We start from the raw sequence: 22,224 nt of genomic DNA, 5'->3' as shown, positions 1-22,224 counted from the left end.
ACCAATGCACATTTACACAAGGGAAACATTTTCATTCGAGTCTCATTTTCATTCGAGCATGCATATGGGATATTTATCCAGTTATTTAGTATTTTTGCTTTTTGTTCCATTAAACCAGAGTGTCTGGAGAAAACCCATGCATGTTAGAGGGGTAACACTGAAATCAGCACAGACATCCATAATACAGGTCTTTTTTGGGTTAGATCATGTAAATATAAATGTGTCGTTAAACCTGTGTTATGGATGATATTGGTCGCAAAAGCGTACGTGTTAAACAGCACAGACATGTTATCAACATTGCTGCTGTATGACCAGCTACTGGCTCCCCTGTTGCACGTTGTGTTACGCAGTGATGTCTGCAGGATCTGCCAATTCTACCTCCAAGGCTCTGTTTTGTAAATATATACGGCACCAAGTTACGATAAATGTTACAGCGACATTTGGCTGAACCGTTGGCGCAGAGCTGATTTTTGTTCCGCACTAATACGTTGTTGCCAACTCGTCATAATCGACTTGCATCTCGTAATTGGCGAAAATAAAATGACAATATATTTTTGTTAATATGTATTTGTTTTTTAATGGGACTGCTTCTTGCAAGTAGCATGCATTGCTGTTTATATTGAATGTGAATTGACGTTTGTTGCTCTCGAGTTAACGACTGAATAGCCCTACGAGTGGAACATTAAGTATAGTCCTTAAAAAAAGGCAGAGCATTGTGTGTTCTTTTAAATAGACCCTTGGGTGTGTGAGTAAGGTTTTATATTTGTAGGAAATAATTTTGGAATTAATTATTGGGTGCGAGGATTACACACATGGGATACTACATGTGGTGGGAAATGTGACGGAACGGAAAATATCACGTTATTTAATGTTGAAGGACACCGTAAAATGTATTAATGTTGTAAAATGTGTGGGTTTGGCACTGCTTGGCATGCAATGCTATAATTATTGATTTCTGGTTGTCTGCTACACCGGTGACATTTTGTGTCTGAACCCAGCTTGGACCTCCTGCAGGTTGACTCTGTTTAAAACCATGAATTATCTTGTTGCAATGAGTGCACATCAGTACTGTGAGGCATATGTGTCTGAGCTTGTTGCCTGGGGACATCATCCTTGTGTGTCCTGCCATCCTTAATAGGCGTTCACTCACGGGACTTGCCCTAACAGTCTGGGATCTTTGTTGTATGGGCGCCACGGTGGTGAGATGTTAACTACCTCGCCTGGTAAACAGTAGGTTGTGGGTTGGATCCCGATCCTGACGATGCCTGTACAGTATAAAAGAAGTTTGTATCTTCTCCCCATGGTCGCGTGGATTCTTCTCCTGGGTCCTCCGGTTTTTCCCTCCACATTTAGAAACATGAGTTTAGAGTTATGTGGCTGCTCCAATAGCCCAACTTCATTTGTGGCCAGGTCACTTCTGAAAAAGAGCTATATAGCTCAAGGGTGGGTCTTACCTGGTAAAATAAAAAAGTTTTGAGTTTAAGCTTCGTTTATATTTGCGGGGATGTGTGTGCACCTACCAGGTGTGGCAGGAGCTCCTTGCCAAGGCCCCCCTCCAGTACATCGTGGCAGCTGCTTGCCCCTGGATGGGCGCTTGGCTGTGTCTCATGATGCAGCCTTCGCACATGCCCATCGACCCCAACATGCTTATGGAGACACGTGCCAGGGCCAAGGTAGTGTGTAACCGCTGGATGGCATTCATGTTTTTGTCTTGCTAGTTTAACGGGGCTGTGCCAAATAAGGCTGATGAAACAAGGACTGAAAAGATGTTTAGCCAAAGAACAGTCGTACTCTGCTCCACTGTTTTTCGTCACCCATTCGGAAATACTAGATTTTAAATTATTTGACCTCCCACTTAGTGGATTTTTTCATGATCTGCTTTGGAATCAGCATTAATTCGTGATTTTGAAGCAGCTGAGTGATCCCAATTTAATTGGCAACCATTATTTTCTGCAGAGAATGGGAGACTCCATGACATGTTTTTTTAAGTTATCCATGGTATGCCAGTGTTGTAATAAAACATTAACATCGGTCTAATTTTCTGTGGTTATCCGGAGTTTTTTTTAATCTTTTGAGCACTCGGGTTAAGTGCACTGAATAGCATCAACATGTATGAGACACTTTTTTGTTAGAATGAGGGTGATAATCGAATATAGGTCTGCACATTGCATTCACGTGACACTTGTATTAATTTGCTGGGTCTGGTAGAGGGCTTAGGGCACATTTTCGTTACACGACTTTACCCCCAAAAAATCGATTACCAATCGTAATATTGATCATGAAAGCCTACGTGTAAAATTGGAATCTATTCACCGCATTCATTTTTGAATGGAACGAAACTGATCTTGTCATATGCATTGGGGGTGGGTTTACGTGTGGGGGGCACACAGGACAAGTGCAACGTGAAGGCGCGTCCGGGCCAGCCGGTGCGGGAGGTGCGTCACGAGTACATTGCCGGCTCGGAGACGGTGCACGAAGACCCGGCGTCGCGCGATTACCATGTCATGCGTACGCGCCTACTCAACGCGAGGTCACTCGCCGCACGCCCGACCCCTCCTCGCACCTCGCTATGCAGTCTCTCGAGACCTTGGTCACATCCTGCCAGAAGGTTTTCCATGCTGTCGCCCGAGGGCTTTTGTCGGGCTATGTAGTGACTTTGACGCTGGCTTGCAGGTACAATGTTTACATTTTAAAAACGTCCGTTTACATTGTTTTGCTGTTTTAAATTTCCACGTGATGAGCCACTTTGTTTAGTAATCATTTGTGGCCAGGTCGTTTCTGAAAAGTTAACTAATAGCTCAGTGGGCTTTACCTTGTAAGATAAAAACAATATTTTTGTATTTCTGTTAAAGTGATTTGTTAATTTTTCCTCTACTTTGCACTCCTATCGTGTTTTTTGTATTGGTTGTAACATTCTCACTTTCACCCCCGCCTGGACATGTGAAAAAATTGCTTTATAACTCATCGGATTCCTCCAGTATAACTAAATATTCTGATTCTGATAAGCTTGTATATGATGATTCCTGGGCAGTGTGTACCAGACCTGGGGTTAATCAGAATTCCAAATACATTAGCGTTTTTGGCTGCAGTTACGTTTTATTTGCATTGTGGTTGCAATTGATTTATGAATGACACCATTACAATTGTTATTGACCCCACGGTCTAGCATCTATGGCTCTGATATGTTGTGCGGTGCAGTATTGGTTTGTTTCACCGGCACCCATTCTCCACCCTGGTGGGGGGGGGGGGGTACTGTTTTTGCTGAGGATTACATCAATTTTTAGACAACTAAGCTGGCTAAAGGAGCCCTAGGGTCAAATAACATCCTTGTGCCTTGGTTTATTGCCACTTAACACAGCTATCCAATTTCCCGTGTTAAATGGTGAAAGCTGGTGATCCAATATTTATCTTGGAGGCTAAGTTCGCCTGTTTAGTTCTTGTACATTATCCGAAGACATCCTTGAACAAGCATGCCGCTTTGGTAATGTAGCAGAAGTACTAGACACAGCCAATTGTACAAGTTGCTCGTTAACATTACTGGAAGGTACATTTTCGGCTTACGCTGGTTGATATGTCGCCCCTGGCGGACCAGTCTGCATGACTAAAATGGGAGATCGTCCTGCGCGTGTTTCTGTGTGTGCACTCACAGATTGCTGGGCGCTCTCAGCTGCTGCATCTCGCATCCGAGCGTGAACCTCGCGAGTCAGGAGATCCGGCCAGCCGAGTCTCTGGCCCAGCTGCTGCTCTTCTACCTCAACTCCAAGTCGGCGCTGCAACGCATCGCCGTGTCACTCGTCATCTCGGAATGGGCCGACCACAAACAGGTGACCCTTGCTTGCCCAACTCCCGCTGAGCCCCGCAGGATGACTGCCGGTGTTCCTCTTGTCGCGTAAAACTGAGAAACGCAGCGCCAAAAAACAAAGGTCTCTTGTAGAGATATACAGAGACTTTTTTCATAATGGTTGCCTAACATTGAGCCTTAAACACAAGTGGTTACACCTGTACTTTTTGTACTGTTTGTCAATTCGGTGAACAAATTTTACTCTTAAAGTTTTTTTTATTCTCAATTGGGTTTAAAAATCTTGTCTTTCACCCCAGGACACAAAGCCAATGCAATTTTAGCAAATAAGACCTCTCTTTTTGGTGTTGCATCTTCCATAGAAGAATGTTTTAATGTGTTTCCCTGCTGAAACAAACATTGGACAGTGGTTCTGTTTGTGGCCACAGAGCCAGTGGATACAATTCAACATTCCACTCTTAACTCCCTGCATACAAATGAACACCAACATAAACTTAAAACAAAATGTCACTCCTACAACATTGCCGCTGCCCTGCATTGCCAGTGTGACCTCGCGATTGCGTCGGCAGGACTGCACCACGGTGTCAGACGCGGTGCGGCCACGCCTGCAGGCGGTGCTGTCGGAGCAGCTCTACTATGACGAGATCGCCGTGCCCTTCACGCGCATGCAGACCGAGTGCAAGCAGCTGGTGTCCGTGCTGCTGGAGGGCGGCTATGACGTGCGGCCGCGTCTCGCCAGCGCCGTGCTCACTATCGAGCAGGCTCTGCAGCTGGTGAGGGCGGCTCCAATGGCAGAATGCGCCACCGTGTTTTGAGCATGTTCACCGATGACTGGATGACCTGAATCTTAGGGGGGGGGAGGGTCGGGCTGGGGGTGGCTGACCAGGCAGATGGACAAGACGTTGTAGTTTCATGTTGGTCTCCTCTCTTCCAATCCGAACTTTAATCGCAAAGTTACTCGCATGTTTTCAAGGGAACGCACATTTCCCCATGTACACACCGCTCTAAGTTCAGTTTGCTTTGCTCTCTGTATACCCCTTCTCTGTCAAGCAGTCTACCTCAACCCAATGAAAGTAAAGATTGATCTTCAATGACAGATCTCTCTTTCCCCTGTAAAATAACTCTGTCTTGAGCCCTGAATGCTCTTGATTACATTTTCCCTGTTCAATTATCAGCTTGGTCTTTCGATTTTGTCTCCACCTATGTCTTTTTTTATCTCCGTCCCAGATATGCTCTTATTTTCTTTACCATAGATAAGTTCCCCCCTCGATTTTTATTCCCGGTTCCTCAACTAAAGTATTTACATATATAATTTCCTTTCCTAATGCCCTCTAAATGGGGACGCTCTTCTCCCGACGTAGGATTTGTAAAGCCTGCAGCCGTGGTCCTGGCAGGGGCACCAGCTGGGCTGTCTCGACACAGTTGTCACCGCTGGCCATTTGTGCGACCACCCCCACAGGTGGGACCCATCTTCAACGAGGCGGTGGCAGCTGTGGAGCCGAGTCCCGTGGCGTCGCAGCAACTGCAGGGCAAGAGGCAGCAGGTGCAGTCGACGGTGCACGAGACGAGCGTCGAGTGGCAGCTGCTGCACCTGCGCGTGCACATGTTCGCCGCGTGCGCCGTGGTCGCCATGCGCTCGCTGCCCGACAAGATGAACCCTGTCATCAAGCCGCTCATGGAGGCTGTGCGCCGCGAGGAGAACGTGCTGGTGCAGGGCTTTGCCGCGGGGAAGGTGCGTGTGTGCGTGTGTGCGTGTGAATGCATGATTGTGTGTTGGTGCAGGGCGGGAGCGGCGGTGTTGCTGTTGGCACGCTGCGTTACCGACCCGGCGAACCGGGTTCGATTCCTGCTCATAGTCAACACCAGTGACTATTATCTGAACCAGTCTTGGGCCTCCCCTAGGTTAACTCTGCCTCAAATGAGTACCTGCTGTGGTGTGCAAATATCGCCATGAGGGAGACAAAGGCAGCCAGGCATAGTGCTGGCCACCCACCCCCTCGTGAGCTGTGCCGGTCTTCATAGTTGCTCGCTAACAGCACTTTCCCTAACTGTCTCTTAAGGCTACATGTGAGGTCTTTGTCTTTGTGTCTGTGTGTATGTGTTTGCGAGAGTGTATGTGCATGCATGTATCATTTGTGTCTGAAGCTCACAGAAATATTATATTTTTTTAGACCGTACTGGCAGTTGGGTCCTCAAGCAGGCGTGGCTACTTGGGTTGTGTTACGTAACCCATGTGCTTACTCCCCCCCCCCATATCCAAGAAGCAGGATAGAGGTAGCATGGGCTATGGAAGTGATGGGCTCACGTGGTACAGAAGAAGTGGAGTTGTGGACATGCTTAAAGCTTATACCAGTCATGGAGTGAGCTCGCGTAAGATCCTGCTGGGCATTGGACAGAATATATCCTTCTAGAAACAACTGGAGACAAACGGAGTGGTTCTTGCAAGTACGAGCATAGTTTTGGGTGGCTAAAACTGGGGAGCACAGCTGGTGCATTTCCTTGTCAACTTGGTTCTGTTAGCACCAAAGTTGTGTGGCCTTCCAATGGGCATCGATTTCTTGCTATCCATGGTAATATCGCATCAGTCTGCAGTGAATGTCAATTATTGTTTATATACACACATAATTTGTTTACGTAATATTATTGCCATGGTTTTAATGCTTGATCCACGATTGAACTCGAACATCTTTCAGAAACATAAGTGGGCCTGCTGTTTCACTCTCTCCCAAGGCGCATACGCGCCACTTTTGGCAGGGGCACATGCGGTAACGGAGTAGCGTGCTTGCCACCTTGCTCCTATGGGCAACGTCGAGTTCATTCATTGCAGGTGTCGCAGTTGCTGCAGCAGTGCGTTGGCCGCAGTCCTTGCCCGAACCAAAAGATTGTGAAGAACCTGTGCAACTCGGCCTGCATCGACTCTGTGCAGACGCCCGCCGCCGCTTGCCCCATCCCCTCCTCCAACGACACGTCCAAAGGTGCCCATATTTGTCGTGCAGTGTTGCCTGTCTCTCCTTGGAATGCCCTCATCTCCACAACTCTTCCTACTTCCGCCGGCTCATTCAAAACTTGTTAGCGTTCGTTTTCGATTAACTTAAAAAATTCCCCTCATGGTTGTGACTTTGGTAAATAAACATCGACTCGGCAATGGCTCGCATCTGAATACATCTAATCCCCACCACCCCCTTTGCTAACTCGTACTGACCAGTATGGAGAAGTATGGTCAAACCACCCCCATGACTGACATGGTATGGAAAGGCATTCATCCAGCAGTGGATTGTAAAGTGGCTGTACAATTTTTCCATTAAAAATGTTGTTTGTGCAGAGGTTTCTTTTTTTGGTGAGTGTTACACCACGTAAATATAAGCTAATGGATTTTACCACCAAACTACAGGTCAAAACACTTGTTCAGAAACCTGTAACTCTGATCTAATATACCTTCAGCAATGCTGTTTGTTGCTGACATTTTGGCATGTTGGGATTTTGGGCCTGTGCTCGGCAACCCATGATATTTAACACCACGTTTTTATTGCAAGTGTGCATATAGCCTGGTTAAATATAGCTTGCAACAAGGCAGGGTGTTAATCTACCAACAGTGTCTTTTGTTGCTGTGGTAGCTGCATTATTGAAAGCTTTACATGGCTAAGCGGCTACCTCCAGGGAGTAAGAAATGTTAGTCATTGTAATTATTGAAAGGCAATTCCATGAACATGTGGTGTTGGTTATTACAAATGTCTGTAGATCGTAATTTTATTAATTAAAAACAACAACCATCTAGATATACTTGGAGTGAACACAAAAGCCATTGATATTGTGCGATGGCAATATTATGTTGTTAGTTTGTTTCGTGTCAAATTATCCTACGATCACCAAAACGTGAATATAGATAGTTAGACGTGACTTGTTCTGGCCGTTTTAGGGCGTTTCTCATTCCAGGGAGACCTTTCAGAAGAAGGCCCCTTGAGAAAAAAAAGCTCTACTAGATCTCCTTAATCTGTTCGTTCATTGCAGCAATCCAGTCTTAAGGTTGTGCACGTCTATGCTGTATACGTGGATCCAGAATGGCCGATGAAGTGCTACACTTTCTTCAGCTGCGTCTGTAGCCCCGTGCATCATATGCCCTAACAAAGGCCGCTAATGGCGTTAATAATGACAATGAAAATTACAGTTTTTAATGCACCTACGAAGGTCATCCGACCCAACTTTTAAGTGGCACGAAGTATAAATTAATGTGCTCCATTTACCATCATACTTGGTAACTCATTTTGCTAATTGTGATGAATGCTTTGGTTTTGGCTGTTGGCCATTTTGCTGCTTTATAAAAATCATGCTTTTGTTTGTTTTTAATGACATTATAATGGAGTCATGAAAGTCACCTAGCTATTTTTATAAAGTGTCTCGCTGAAGTGGCAAATATCTGTAAAAGTTGTTCCATGAATGCTTTAAACATGAATTTTAAAAGCCACCAAAAATAATCTGTTAATTATAAACATTTTCCAGTCACTCGTCATGAGCACACTGATGTATGACTCCGCTTAAAAAAACATATGAATGCAGAACTCATTCAAATAAATGACACCCGTGTGATGATATCAATCTTACGCCATCTGGTTTCCATTGGGGATGAGAAAAAATAACTGCCCCAACAGATTTTAACTGGGTGTGGCTAAAGTTAATTGATTTTTTTTCTTGTCTCCAGTTCTATAAAACCTTTCGAACAAACCGAATATCGCGAAATATTAGGCAGGATTTTAACCGGTGCAACATTCCCAAAGGTTTGGCTTAACGTGACAAATGCCGGCCGGCTATTGTTCAAACACAGGCTCGTCGCAGGAGAAGGAGAAGCTGCAGCATTCGGTGAACAAACTGCAGGGCATCATCACTCTGTACCGCGCGCAGAAGGCGGCCTCCTCCATCACGAGCCGCAAAGGCCCGGCCCCGAGGCCGCGAGGGCCTGCCCCGGGGGAGATCCTCCACGGCTCCCTGCCCGAGGGCGACCAGGTGAGCGCGCGTTCACCACGCGCGTTCGCACGCACATGCGTGTGAATGCTTGTGTTCTGTCGCACGCAAGGACGAAGATTTCCTGTGTATCCAAACGGACTGTGAGTTTCTGTTAATGCTGGCGTGCGGTGCACAATGCGGTGTTGTGGCTCGCATCAGGCCCCCCGCGTACATATGTCTTCTCAGCGCTGATCATTATACACTTCACTGGATACTCATTTGAGGCTGAGCCAACCTTGGGGAGCCCAGGAAAAATGTGAATACCATTTTGGCACTGATGACATCTGTGGCCAGGAATATGGTCAATGGGTACATAAACTACTCCAAAACCCCCTGTGTATGTGCACATATGTCCTGGTGGGAATGTGGAATTCCACCACTGAATCGGGCCTGCCAGTGGAGACGTGTGCCTGACCACAGTCGTTTGAGCAACCATCCTCCTGTTGAATCTTTGCCGACTCTATGGGGCTCGATGAAGCAAGCTCCGGGTGCGTGCGCGTGTTTTGTTTTGCAGGCTCAAAAGGCAAACTTGGTGCAGAGGCGCGGTGCGGAGCTAACGCTCGCGCGCATCGCCAAGCACCTGGGCATGGAGATGCATACCGTGTTGCCTTACCTGTGGGAGGCCATGCTGGGGCCTCTGGTCAAGCAGGTGGACTCCGTACACTTCAGTACGTATATCTGCACTCGCCCGCACACGCTCTTTAGATTATGTTGCTTTACGCCTGCTTTATATGGTGGGAAACCCCTCCTTGTGGTTCATGCTAAACTTAAATTGTAAATACAGATACAAGTGTAGGGTCAAATCATTGCTCTGTGGTTGGTAACATGAATGAGTACCACCACTTTGTGGGAAATTGGCAGTTCTTTCATATGAGCACTGCCTCGTGTTCATCGAAGCTTGGAGATGCTGCGTAGTTTGACGTTGACAAGCATCAAAGGGTGATGCGTGTGCGAGATGCAGCTGCGCTCTAAAGAAAACTATCCCGTTGGCTCGTTGTGACGGGTCTGTTCTGTCTTTACAGGCAGTGAGGAACTGTTGGCTGGCGGAGATGTCCAGGCCCAGGATCTCATCAATGCCTTGCAGGTGTTTGAGATCCTGACTCCAGCTCTCAGTCCAGAGCTGCACCCACAGGTACCACAGGAATCTCTGCTCATCCCCTTTAAAGGATGCCATTGAACGGCTTCTCTAAAAATGTAATGACTGCTTGTCCAGGAAAACGTGTTTTTGTGAAGTGCGGTGGCGTAGGTCTCAGCGCACTGCGCCCACGATGTCGACTACCTAGGTACATTTTCTGGTTTTGCACCATTTGTGGCAAGTGAACCACCAGCACCTGGTGTGTTTTTTAAATATTTATTGGTGTCGGCATGGCCACTTTGATATCATTCAGTCTTTTTGCACGAGTTCTAAAGAGACAAATGCAAGTTGTATGTGCTTACTGGCCATACTACCTGGTTATATCGTGCGGGCCTCCAAAGGTGCTTCCAAACAATATTTGCCCCTGCAGCCCAAAAGGGTAGAGAGGGGGGTGGGGGACTCGTGCAGTTGCATCGCGATTCCACTGCCCGTGGTTCTATTCCTCGCTGAGTGTCAGTGGGCCTGATTCGCGTGGTCCTACTCTGCCTGAAATAACAAAGGCTGCCCAGTCAACTAGCCCGGCCTCCTAAGCTCCGACGCGGCGCTGGTGTGGCACGTGTCTGCAGATCGTGGAGCAGCTGCCCCGGCTGTGCGCCTGCCTCCAACACCCGTACACGGTGGTGCGGCACATGGCGGCGCGATGCCTGTCGGTGCTCAGCAAGCTCGTCACCGTCACCACCATGAACGTGCAGCTGGAGATCGTGCTGCCCTGGCTTGGAGCCGTCGACAACGACACCAAGCGGGAGGGCGCCATAGAAGCCTTGGCGTGTATCCTCTGTGTGGGGCCGAGCGGTGATTGGGCAATTGAACGCTTTCAAAGTGCGCAATGTATTTACAAAGGGGAGTAGTGATTGAAACTAAATGATACTTTTTTGTAGCCTCTTAAAACGTAGAGTGAAAACACCATGGTTGTGGTTTGTCTTCATCTTTGCCACCTTATTGTTAAAACACAAATAAGTGATGTGTCCTATAGCACCTGAGATCACTGGAGTAATTCTTTAAAAGTGTGGCTGGTGAGTTGGTCGGTGATGTCTCGGTTAATCGTGAGGCACTGATCACGTGAGACAACCGCCTAAGGCTGGAGGGGCGTGTTGCAGATGAGATGTCGCTGCGGTTATGGCAGTTCCTTGACGCGAAGAGCAGGTGTGATGGACGCGTTGGACGTGGATATCGTACCGTACATGGTGCTGCTGGTGGTGCCGGTGATGGGCCGAATGAGTGACCAGACGGATAGTGTGCGCCTCATGGCCACACAATGCTTTGCCACGCTCATCCGCCTCATGCCGCTGGAGGTACGAGCTGGCATAATCACTCTTGGTTTCTTTTATGGATGCCCACGGGGGTGTGTGTGTGTGTGTGTAGCGGTAGCGTAGCAGATAGCGCACTGCACTACCAACCCGGTGACCTCAGTCACTGCTGTTGGCCGTGAGCGGGAATCAAACTGATTATCTGAACTGCTCCTGGGCCTCCCCTAGGTTAACTCCGCCTCCAAATTAGTACCTGGTGTCATGTGTAAAAATTCCCACTAGGGATATCAGGGCGGCTGGGTGTGGTGCTGGCCACCCACCCCCTCGTGTGCCATGCCGGCCTTCATAGGTGCTCGCCAACAGCACTTGCCCCAACAGTCTGTTGAGGCTATCCGGGAGTGTGTTTGTCTTTTTGGAGGGGAGAGCATTCGGGAGTGGTTGTGTAAGGGGATGTTAGGTGGAGGATTGTTGTTTGTGTCCGTGTTTGTATGTCTGCTTAACTGCACTCGCTGCCACCTCACCCCGCGCGTGTAGGCTGGCATCCCAGACCCACCGCTCATGTCACAGGAGCTGGCGTCCCAGAAAGTGCGGGAGCGTCACTTCCTGGAGCAGCTGCTCGATGGTTCTAAGCTGGACAACTACGCCATCCCCGTGCCCATCCACGCCGAGCTGCGCAAGTACCAACAGGTGCCACCCTGCACACCACCCTGCACGCCACGCTGCACGCAACTCGCCCACGGCCCTGTGCTCCCCTCCCCCTTCACTTGGCGCTGACAAAGTCTGGGATCAACTACAAGCCGCACATGAGCCCTGCCCCCCACAGGACTCCTCTTCATCACATTAGCAACTCACGATGTGCACAGGAACCGAGACGGGCCTGTGTCCACCCCAAAGATTGCTACCCCCCCCCCCCCAAAAATGCAGTAATTCTCACCTTGTCATGTTGCACGTTTGTAAATATGCTTACGTGTCGGGCTTTCCGACGCGAGTTTGAACATTTGTTGAGAAGGAAAAAGGAGTTTGAGTCTTATAATTAGAAATGTAGGTTATTATGTATATTGTTAATTTCATTATGTAACTTATATGACATAGAATTATCTTGTTATTGTTGCGGAGTTTTGTTTTCCTAATATATTTTATAGTAATGAGAATGTGCACTTATTTATTTTTCCATTGCTTTTCTTCAACAAAATCATACCCTGCAATGCATTCATTATCCATTTCTTTGTCCATGGTCTCCCTGGAGGGGAAAAACTAACTTTTCTCCATAGTTGGGTACCTGGTCCTCATTAAATATTTGGCTGTCCAGATAGAAATCAATCTAAGCCTTTAATCAAAGGAGCTTTCCTACACTGCGAAGCCTTTGCTTACTCCATGGGGAGTGGTCTTTATTTTATATGTGGGATATAATATATATTAATAACAAAAACTACTTTTTATTATTTTCTTTGAACCTATCTACGTGACTTTACCGAAAGACCCAAGAATATGAATTCCTGCAGTCACGAAAGCTTTAAGTCAAGATTTTGGATATAACAGTGAAACATTTATGTTTCACCATGCAGGTAACAGTGTGCACTGCATGCTGGTGGTGGTTTTTTGTTTCTGTATTCAGTGTATGCTGACATCCGTGATGAAATGGTTTAATTTAGTTCTGGCTGTGCGGACTGGTGCGCGTGTGTGTGTGTACACGGAGCACACAGGATTTGTTTCAGTTGAGAGGCAGGAAACTTCTAAGCCCCTTTGACGTTGTCGGCAAGGTGCTGACAATTGACGCTTGCAGGGAAAAAGTGTGCTGAACCAAAATACCTCTAAATAGATCCGTTCTCAAAAGAAGAGATTCTGCCTGGAAAACTAGTCTCGCATGCACTGCGTATCGGCTCTTCCAGTTAAGCTGCGGTGCGGATGTTGTGCTGACACTGAATGGACCTCGGGTATCCAGCATCCTGCCGTGATTGCGATTTGTTTCTGCAATACTTGAAATCGAAGAAGCATAGGATCGAGTCCTGATTTTTTGTGCATGCGATATGAGCGGTGCTGAATGGACCACCATGCTGCTTGTTTTGTAGGACGGAGTGAACTGGTTGTCGTTCCTGAACAAGTACAAGCTGCATGGGATCCTGTGCGATGACATGGGGCTCGGCAAGACCCTGCAGTCCATCTGCATCCTTGCCGGCGACCACTACTTGCGGTAACATGATCTACGCAGTTTCTTTATAATCACTCGGTGGTGTGTATCTGTATATAGCTTCCATTTCTGAGTAAATACGCTGTGGTGTGTGATGCTGTGAACCCGGTGTTCTGAGTTTGATACCTGGCCATGCCATGTTGATCAGTGGCACGTGATATCTGAGCCTTGTCAAAGCTTCCCTTAAAATGACCTCTGCTTAAAATGAGAACTTGGTGCAGTGTGTGAACATTAACCCTTGAAGACCCAAGGCAGCCAGGCATGGTGCTGGGCCACACCACCCCATGTTATGCCATGCTCACCTTAATTCTTTGTGATCTATTTTCCTGGATCGTGCCTGGCTGTTTGAGTGCTTTTTTATTTTAAAAAAATATATATATATCTTCTATTGTCTGCTGTTTTTGGCGCTTCTCAACCAATTTTAGGATTGTAAAAAGTGTTTCTACCCAGATGCCATGTCGAAGTAGCCCTGGAATGATAAAGATACTTTTTCATGTTTACATGTATTTTGGAAGTCCTATTCTTGGACATGGTGCTCTTAATCTTCTGCCCATTATTATAGACCTAAAGTGCTCACTTTTTGGAGTTTTGTTTTTTACCAACATAGACATTTTGGTCACTATCGCAATTTGCTAACGTCCCCAGAAGTCTTGCGTCGGTGTCAACGTTACGTGCAGCACATGAGGTCGAGCGGCTATTGCCATGTTGAACCGCGAGAGAAACCCTCCAATGGGGGGACACACTTGTACACAAGTGCACCTGAAATCCTACACCGTTATCCACTCTTCAATACGAGCGCCCTCTGCTGCCCACAGCCTGTATAATGTACCATTGAGCATCAAAGGCTGGAAAAATCCTGACATTGGACCGATTGAACAGCTGAATGGGGGGAGTGTCGGGCTAAACCCTACCGTTGGATTGGAAGGGTTCAATAACCGATTGCCGACAGTACTTGCCATCAGAACGCACTGCGAGGCTGAACGGAAGCATCTTTTGTGTTTGTCAGCACACCGCGCTCGTCTCTCTGTAAATGTCATCCGCTGGTGCCTTTGCTGCGTGCAGGGCTCAGGAGTACGAGCGCACACAGGCGGCGGACTGTGCGACGCTTCCGTCCATGGTCGTGTGTCCCCCCACGCTCACCGGACACTGGGTGGACGAGGTGCACAAGTTTTGTCCCCGAGAATTCCTCAACCCCCTGCACTACACTGGTCCGCCCTCCGAGAGGATCCGGTGAGAGGCCTGCCCAGCTTCATTTAAATAATTATCGGTCCCGGTGCCGCCTCCTATTCGTCCGTTGGACAGAGCAAGAAATGGTACCAACTGAAGTGGCCATAATAATTCGCGTTGCCGGTTTATTTCTATGGTCAAAAGCATGTGAATTTAATGTGGTCAACTTTTTAATAGTTATCACATCCAAATCTAAATATCAATTATAAACCCTTTCAAGATGCCCACTGGCTACCAACAAGTGAAATATCTGGTCTGGGCCCTTTCATTAGCTTTCCCACCTTATTTTGTTTGCCTATTTGCTCTCTGCCAAGAAATGTATAATTTTCAGTGTCTTCAAGAAAATGTGTTTCTGTAGGATGTGGTTTGCCGTGTTATTCGATGAGGCTCATAACATGTACAGGTTATGTTTTAGGTACATTTTTACATTTTTTTCCTATATTATTTAATCACCAGTTACGTCCCTGTTGTGCTATCAGGAGTAATATCGTGAGATTAAGTAACATCCTTATAGAATTTCGCAGTTCACAGAGCCACATCATGTTGGGGAATGGTACTAGAAGATGACATCACAAAACAACTGTTTACATTCTCTTCGGTTGGCATCTCGCACATCACGCAACATCAGATGGCGCCCTTTTTCTCCCTCCTAAAAGAGTAATTACTGGAATGTTGGTTTTGGTGTCTATTTTAGAAAGTGTAGTCCTTCAGGCTAGGCAGCCCTGCGTGATTATGAGACAAACATGGACACATAACCTGGTTTAATAACAAGCAGCTACTCAGATTTGAACTCATGTTCTCGACCATACTGGCTCATTGCTTAAATATGGTCACTAATCATTGAGCTTCTTGAGGCAGCCGGCCACATGGCTGCTGCTGCGCTGTGCATTCTGCTCTATTGGAGTGACTGTGGCCGCTTTATCGTGTCACCTGACGTGTGTGCAGCCTTCAGCGGTACATCAAAAACCACAACCTCGTGGTGGCTTCCTACGACGTGGTGCGCAACGACATCGACTTCTTCAAGTGAGTAACCTTTATTTTACACCAAATTGATAAGCGCGTGTTCATTCATTGTACAACAGTGCTATATTGCGGTGAATACAAACTTTCTACGACAAAAAAAAAATGGCATTGCCTGTTTGTAACGGGATTCACATGTCACGTGTTTTGGTAAAAGAAGCAACCGTCGAGTTTACGGAATTGCCCGCATCTGCCGAGTGTGGAAACCGCTTTCATTTGGCTGGTTGAATTGACCCTGTCCGATTTTTAACAACTTTCCTCCCCCGAACGGTCATCCTCGTGCCCGTCGCCCCCTTAACTCTAATTTGTGACCGTGTGCTTACATTTCTGGCAGGAATATCAAGTGGAACTACTGCATTCTGGATGAGGGTCACATGATCAAGAATGGGAAAACAAAGCTCTCTAAGGCCGTAAAGCAACTGACCGCCAACCACAGGCTCATTCTGTCTGGCACTCCAATCCAGGTGTGAGGAGGGTGGGGTTTAACCCAGCGGATGTTCTTCTTCAGTTTGGCAACCCTCCTTAAGTTTGTTAGTGCAAAGCATAGTTTGTCTTGCTATAAGTATCTTGTTTTTAAAAAGTAAAAATCGCAGTGATTTTATTGCGTCAAATACATTGCTTTTAAAACATTTCTAATTAAGTTTCTCCCAAGGACATAGGCAAAGCACCATATGTTGGCAGACCTGTATAAAAATTCCACCTACTTTGAACTGTACAGATACATGAAGGACACATGCTAAAAGCATTTTACAAAAGTGTGTTAAGAGCTCGACAAATGATTGCCAATGAGGAGTTGTTTTTCGAATATTTGGTACAAGAACTTCATAATCATGCGAGAGCCCATTTGAGACTAGAGTCCCCGTTGCAAGGAAGACCAGTGTGGTATTAGTCGACTGGTAAAGTAATAATGTAATCCTCCCCCTGTCGATCCTCCCTGCCCCACCCCCATCATGTCCTCATGTAGAACAACGTTCTGGAGCTGTGGTCCCTTTTTGACTTCCTGATGCCGGGCTTCTTGGGCACTGAGCACCAGTTTGCGGCACGCTACGGGAAGCCCATCCTGGCGAGCCGTGATGCACGCAGCTCGTCCAGGGAGCAGGAGGCTGGTATGGGCACCACCCAAACACAGTAGTACATCCGATATAGCAGTTTAACACCAGTTGCTTTTTTTTTTGGCAAGTGGTTTCGTTGCTGTGTATCGTGAAAGTCAACGGTGTTTGCCCCAGGGACCGACTGGCCCTCTGTCATGGGAATGTGTAATTTCTGCCACTGCGTCAGGGCCACTGATGAGAACATGAGTGTTTGCCCCATTGCTAGTTTGAGACCGGTACATTTTCGCAACTCATCTTAAGATTGCGATGGGGCCCCATCGGATATGCAAACACCCCCTCCCCCCACCACACCAGTTGACAACACCAGATTCCCTGATTTGGAGGCATAGTCTCAGGTGGATGTGGCACATGCCCCCCCCCATGTTGGCTGCGTGCAGGTGTGTTGGCCATGGAGGCACTGCACAGGCAGGTGCTGCCGTTCCTGCTGCGTCGCATGAAAGAAGACGTGCTGCAGGACCTGCCTCCAAAGATCATTCAGGATTACTACTGCTCCCTCAGTCCCCTGCAGGTGTGTGCGTCTCGCAAACGGGGAGCGGTAGCGCAGTGGTTAGCGCACTCACGAACCCGGTGACCTGAGTTCAATTTCTGCTCGTGGTCGATTAAGTCGTAAACAACAGCATTGGCGAGTAAACGACAGCATTGGCGAGTGCCATGCCAGCCTTAAGAGATGCTCTCTAACAGCACTCGTGCACTATTTGCAACCACATGCACGCGCGCACATGCTATTCCAGACCAGTGTCACTCGCCCGGTGTCTAGCAGGAACGTGGGTGGGTTGATGCTCTAGATAGATGGTGGAATTTCCACATTACATTATAGGGTTGATATCCCTACAAAATGGTGGTTATTTTATCACTTGCAGGCAGCAGCGGTAAAACAATTGGTAACAATTTTGAAATGTTCAATACATGTAATAGCAGGAATATATTAAATTTTTCAAGTAAAGCCCGAAAAGATAAAGGTGCAGTCCTATAATTACTTACACCACTGCTGGCAGAGGGCCTCCACTAAGAGGGTATTATGGCCTACTCTTCCACATCTTGGAGTAAAGAGGACCAACACCACTCGCGAGCCTGCCGCTTGGACTAACGGTAAACCCCGTACACCTAAAAATACATTTCTGAAAACACTACGTTGGTAAAACTGCAACCGTTAAATGTACTTGTGAGTTCCGGCTGTGCGTGACCGCCACGCATTGCGCCACGGTGGGTGTGCTGCAGGTGCGGCTGTACGAGGACTTTGCGCGCTCGCAAGCCAAGCACGACGTGGACGACACAATCTCCTCGGGGAAACTGTCCTCGGAGCCCAGCGACAAGACCAAGCTCAAGGCCACTGGGCACGTCTTCCAGGTATTTTTGTGCGTCTGTTTCATCGTGAAGACCCCCCCCCCCCCTCTCACCGTGCCGTGTAGAAAAATACCACAGCACCTTGTCCATGAATGCAGTTTCCAAAAGTGGAAAATGTTAGAGCGCTCGTACGACTGTGCCTAAGCGTGCCTATCGCAGTGGCTTTTCCACATCGTCTCGTTCGATGATGCTTTCAAAAATGTTGCTCACTGAAGTTGAATACTCGTGCTGACCGCCATCACTAGCTGTCATGTGTAAGGTCTGTAGTGTTTAATGATATCTTAATTTAACCGCTTCATTTTTACCAATGTTCTTATTCTAGTGGCAAAGAACCATGACACACACTCACAGTGCTTCTTTCGGAACCATATTCAAATATCAACGTTTCAAGTGTTGAATAAATGGGGAGCATGGAATGTGCTGACTTAATGCCTTGATATTAGTGCATGGCATAATGAGACAATAACCGCACTAAGCTATAGCAGTGATACATATTCGCTCATGTGCCACCATGTCTGTGGTTCAGTCGAGTATGCTGGGGGGTAGGTACTACATTGCTGCTGGCGTCACAGCCAGTGGTTTGCTATGGGCACTGTGTTCTGCTCTCACCCCCTCCGGCCAGGCTCTGCAGTACCTGCGCAAGCTGTGCAACCACCCGGCGCTGGTGCTCACTCTGCAGCACCCAGAGTTCCAGCGAATCTGCGAGGAGTTGGCCACACACGGATCATCGCTGCGCGATATCCAGCACGCGCCCAAGCTCTCTGCACTCAAACAGGTACCGTCTGCAGCCCTTTCTGTGTGACCATTGGGTCGTCCGCTCGTGCCACGCCCCTCATCATGATGATGTCGGCTCTTTGTTTTGGCAACTCGTGACGATGTAATCCAGTTGCCGCTCGCATGTCTCAACGATTTCTCTCACTCCCGTTCCCCTTCTGCTGCCATCCCGTTTGCCTTCCTGTGGTTACTATCCCATTCCTCCCCCTCTTTTTACTTCCTGTTCCTATCTTGTTTGCCGCTCTGTTCACCTCTTGATCTCCTCTCTTTACCCTTCTGGTTTATTCCTGTTCTTCTCTCCATTCCCCTCTTTCCCCTCCTGTTCCTTTGTCGGTTCCCTTCCTCTCCTCCCACCTCTTTCCCTGCCACTGCTCTCCCGTTTCCCTGCGCCCCCCCCCCCCCCACCCCAGCTGCTGCTGGACTGTGGTTTGGGTGGCGGCGGCGGTGCGGGTGGTGTGGATAGCGGCCCCGAGGCCGTGGTCGCCCAGCACCGCGTGCTCATCTTCTGCCAGCTCAAGAGCATGCTGGACATGGTGGAGTACGACTTGCTGCGGCCGCAGCTGCCCGCTGTCACCTACTTGCGCCTCGATGGGAGCGTGCCCGCCGGCCAGAGGCACTCCATCGTTGCGCGGTACATTCCGTGCACACAGCAGTGCACTCTTTATATTTTTCAGGTTACGTTTTGGCTGGTGTGGAAGACATGCAATGCATGGGAGGCGAAAATAGAATAAACAATATGCAACGGAAGGGGACGTCTGATGTAAATTAGCAGGAAACTACAAATAATATATTTTCATTAAGAAAAGCACCAATTGAGTCTGGATATTTGGTTTCAAGAGCGATCTGCGTCAGTGTTTTGTGAATTCCTTTTTGAGAATTTGTGTGTGGTGGGGTAAAAAAAACACCTTCACAATACTGGAGGATCTGGAAAGAGATGTTATTAAACTTGCTCTTACCATCTAATTCCAGTTTGAGTGTATTACATACATTTCTGCACAACTCCCTGTAATTAGCAGCTGACAGTACCATGAGTGAAGCTGTGAAGAACGTGTAATGCCTGATAAAAGCGCCTTTCGGAATGGATCTATGAATGAAGTCGCTGTTTAAACTCGATTTCAATCGGTAACAATTCGGTATTATTCTTGACCCAATTTCTCCAGGGGTGCTGGTTTACCGGTGCCGAAGCGCTGCTTGTGCCCCGAGGCGACACCACAAATGTGTGCATGCCCCCCCCCTCCCCCTCCCCGGGCAGGTTTAATAACGACCCGTCAATCGACGTGCTGCTGCTGACGACTCACGTGGGTGGCCTGGGCCTCAACCTGACGGGTGCCGACACGGTCGTGTTCGTGGAGCACGACTGGAACCCCATGAGGGACCTGCAGGCCATGGACCGTGCGCACCGCATCGGGCAGGTGAGCCTCCTCCGCATGCTGCTGCCGTACAGGGGCGCGTGCAGCGAACCGCACAGGCGCACACCCACACCGGCACTTGTGACAGCAGCAGTAACGTCAACGACCAAACCACTCCACCTCGCTTCTGGTTTCGCTGCTGGGTTTGTCGACGCAATGTTTCGCGGAGCGACTTGTCCTGCGGTCTTCCGGGACTGCTTGGGTCGTTTCTATTGCCGGTCATGCCACCCTTCGTACTTTCCGTTGGGGAGGTGTGGGAATGTGGTGTTAGTTATGAATCACCACCAAACTACCCTTAATTTTTTTATTTATTGTCATTGTTCCACAAAATAATTATTTTCTTTAGTTTTGCACCGTTGTGTTTTGAGTCAATTTTCTTGTTTAATATCTCATTTGTTTCGTTAAAGGTCATATTTGCAATTGATCTGCATATAATCTGAAAAAAACATTTACTTATTTATTTATTCTTAAACACAATTGGAAGCATTTATCAGATGCATGACACATTTTAATGAATAAACCCATAGATTGTACATATGTTGAACTTCTTTCGCACCATACGTAGCCAACTGCTAATCGGAGGTGTCCAAGGTTGCCTGAACAACTTTCTCTGGTCTAGCAACAACACAGCTGCTTTCCCTCCACCTTGCTCGTGAAATATTATTTTATGATATTGCGTCGTTGGCAGTGGTGCGCAAGCACATGTAACAAACAAAAAACTCCGCAGCCATCAATAATACTGCCTGATGAAAGAAAACGTTTACAAAATATGTTTTTGGCATTGGCCCTTCACAGCACATGCCTCTGCTGTGAAGAAGGGCTGTTGCCTACTTTTTACTATTTCATTTTTAAGACGCCGTTATTGACGAATCTATCAAGTCCCCTTGTTAATCGTGCTTATCGAGTCCCTGCGATGCCATCCAAATAGCCTCTTGTTCATAACTGGCAATGCCCAATTCTGGTTGGCAGGTTGAGTGGATTTTGAATGCTTCTTGGAGGGCCACAACAATTAGAGGTGGGAACCCTCGCTCGGGAGGACATTGTGACAAGTTGGTCGGTGGCACGGCCTCCGTATTCATGGTGTGCCTGTGTGTGTGTGTGCTTGCACCGGCAGAAACGCGTGGTGAACGTGTACCGCCTGATCACGCGTGGCACGCTTGAGGAGAAGATCATGGGGCTGCAAAAGTTCAAGCTGAGCATCGCCAATACCGTGATCAACCAGGACAATGCCAGCCTGCAGAGCATGGGCACCGAGCAGCTGCTCGACCTCTTCACCCTCGAGAAGGTGCACAGCCCGATCATCCTTGGTAGCACCATGCTCATTAGGAGCATGGCCATCAGATCCGTCGCTACCCTGAACAGAACCACTGTGATGAACACCATAGCCATCTGCGTCATCCTCACTACCAGCATCCTTGTTTATTGTAGCCAGCACCATAGCCAAAAGCGACATTGCCTTGAGTCACTGAGCCTGGACCAGATATTTCTTAACTTTACGTTGTTGCAATTTTATGTGGCCAACAACAGTGAATTGTGATTACTACTTGAAATAAGTGGGTGTATCATATAATTCACCCTTATTTTAATTGGAGATACATTGGTGCATGGTTGTCAAGACCATTGTCCTCTTTGAACCATTTTCATAACCACTGTAACCAGCATCTTCATCAGCAGTACCTTTGCCCTTAGCACAGTCTCCTTTTTCACTATTTAACATTGTCATCTTGGGTAAAACCATTAATGATCAGTACCATATAGTAATCTGAAAAATAAATATCAGCACTTGCTATACTGGACATCTGTGAAAAACAACTTAATAGATTATCGAATTCCTCCAGTATACATAAAGATTCTGATTCTGTAGTTACCTTTCCCACCATCTCCTTCAGTACCAGCACGGTTACCATCGGGACTCGCCACGACCGAGCCGCTATCGGCACCATTTCCATCGGCGCCATCTCTAAATAAACA

General features: G+C 47.6%; 1 protein-coding gene across 1 annotated transcript in view; it reads left to right on the top strand.

The window, feature by feature from the left end:
* BTAF1 (B-TFIID TATA-box binding protein associated factor 1) overlaps positions 1 to 22,224 on the top strand; it is a 54,300-nt gene that overhangs the window by 29,879 nt on the left and 2,197 nt on the right. Inside the window, exons 16-38 of the mRNA XM_078599580.1 lie at positions 1,524 to 1,673; positions 2,391 to 2,530; positions 3,650 to 3,824; positions 4,369 to 4,572; positions 5,259 to 5,531; positions 6,627 to 6,774; positions 8,619 to 8,797; positions 9,312 to 9,465; positions 9,820 to 9,929; positions 10,499 to 10,700; positions 11,076 to 11,224; positions 11,714 to 11,866; positions 13,249 to 13,370; positions 14,430 to 14,597; positions 15,540 to 15,617; positions 15,949 to 16,078; positions 16,579 to 16,720; positions 17,104 to 17,234; positions 17,945 to 18,073; positions 18,693 to 18,845; positions 19,255 to 19,475; positions 20,097 to 20,256; positions 21,368 to 21,538. Of these exons, the coding sequence (XP_078455706.1) occupies positions 1,524 to 1,673; positions 2,391 to 2,530; positions 3,650 to 3,824; positions 4,369 to 4,572; positions 5,259 to 5,531; positions 6,627 to 6,774; positions 8,619 to 8,797; positions 9,312 to 9,465; positions 9,820 to 9,929; positions 10,499 to 10,700; positions 11,076 to 11,224; positions 11,714 to 11,866; positions 13,249 to 13,370; positions 14,430 to 14,597; positions 15,540 to 15,617; positions 15,949 to 16,078; positions 16,579 to 16,720; positions 17,104 to 17,234; positions 17,945 to 18,073; positions 18,693 to 18,845; positions 19,255 to 19,475; positions 20,097 to 20,256; positions 21,368 to 21,538 (3,642 nt within the window). The remainder of the gene's footprint in view (positions 1 to 1,523; positions 1,674 to 2,390; positions 2,531 to 3,649; positions 3,825 to 4,368; positions 4,573 to 5,258; positions 5,532 to 6,626; positions 6,775 to 8,618; positions 8,798 to 9,311; positions 9,466 to 9,819; positions 9,930 to 10,498; positions 10,701 to 11,075; positions 11,225 to 11,713; positions 11,867 to 13,248; positions 13,371 to 14,429; positions 14,598 to 15,539; positions 15,618 to 15,948; positions 16,079 to 16,578; positions 16,721 to 17,103; positions 17,235 to 17,944; positions 18,074 to 18,692; positions 18,846 to 19,254; positions 19,476 to 20,096; positions 20,257 to 21,367; positions 21,539 to 22,224) is intronic.

This window comes from Lampetra planeri, chromosome 12 (genome assembly GCF_965212315.1).
Source record: "Lampetra planeri chromosome 12, kcLamPlan1.2.h2, whole genome shotgun sequence".
NCBI classification, from domain to species: domain Eukaryota; kingdom Metazoa; phylum Chordata; class Hyperoartia; order Petromyzontiformes; family Petromyzontidae; genus Lampetra; species Lampetra planeri.
Note: the sequence above shows the minus strand (reverse complement) of the source record. Positions and strands in the feature narration are given on the sequence as shown.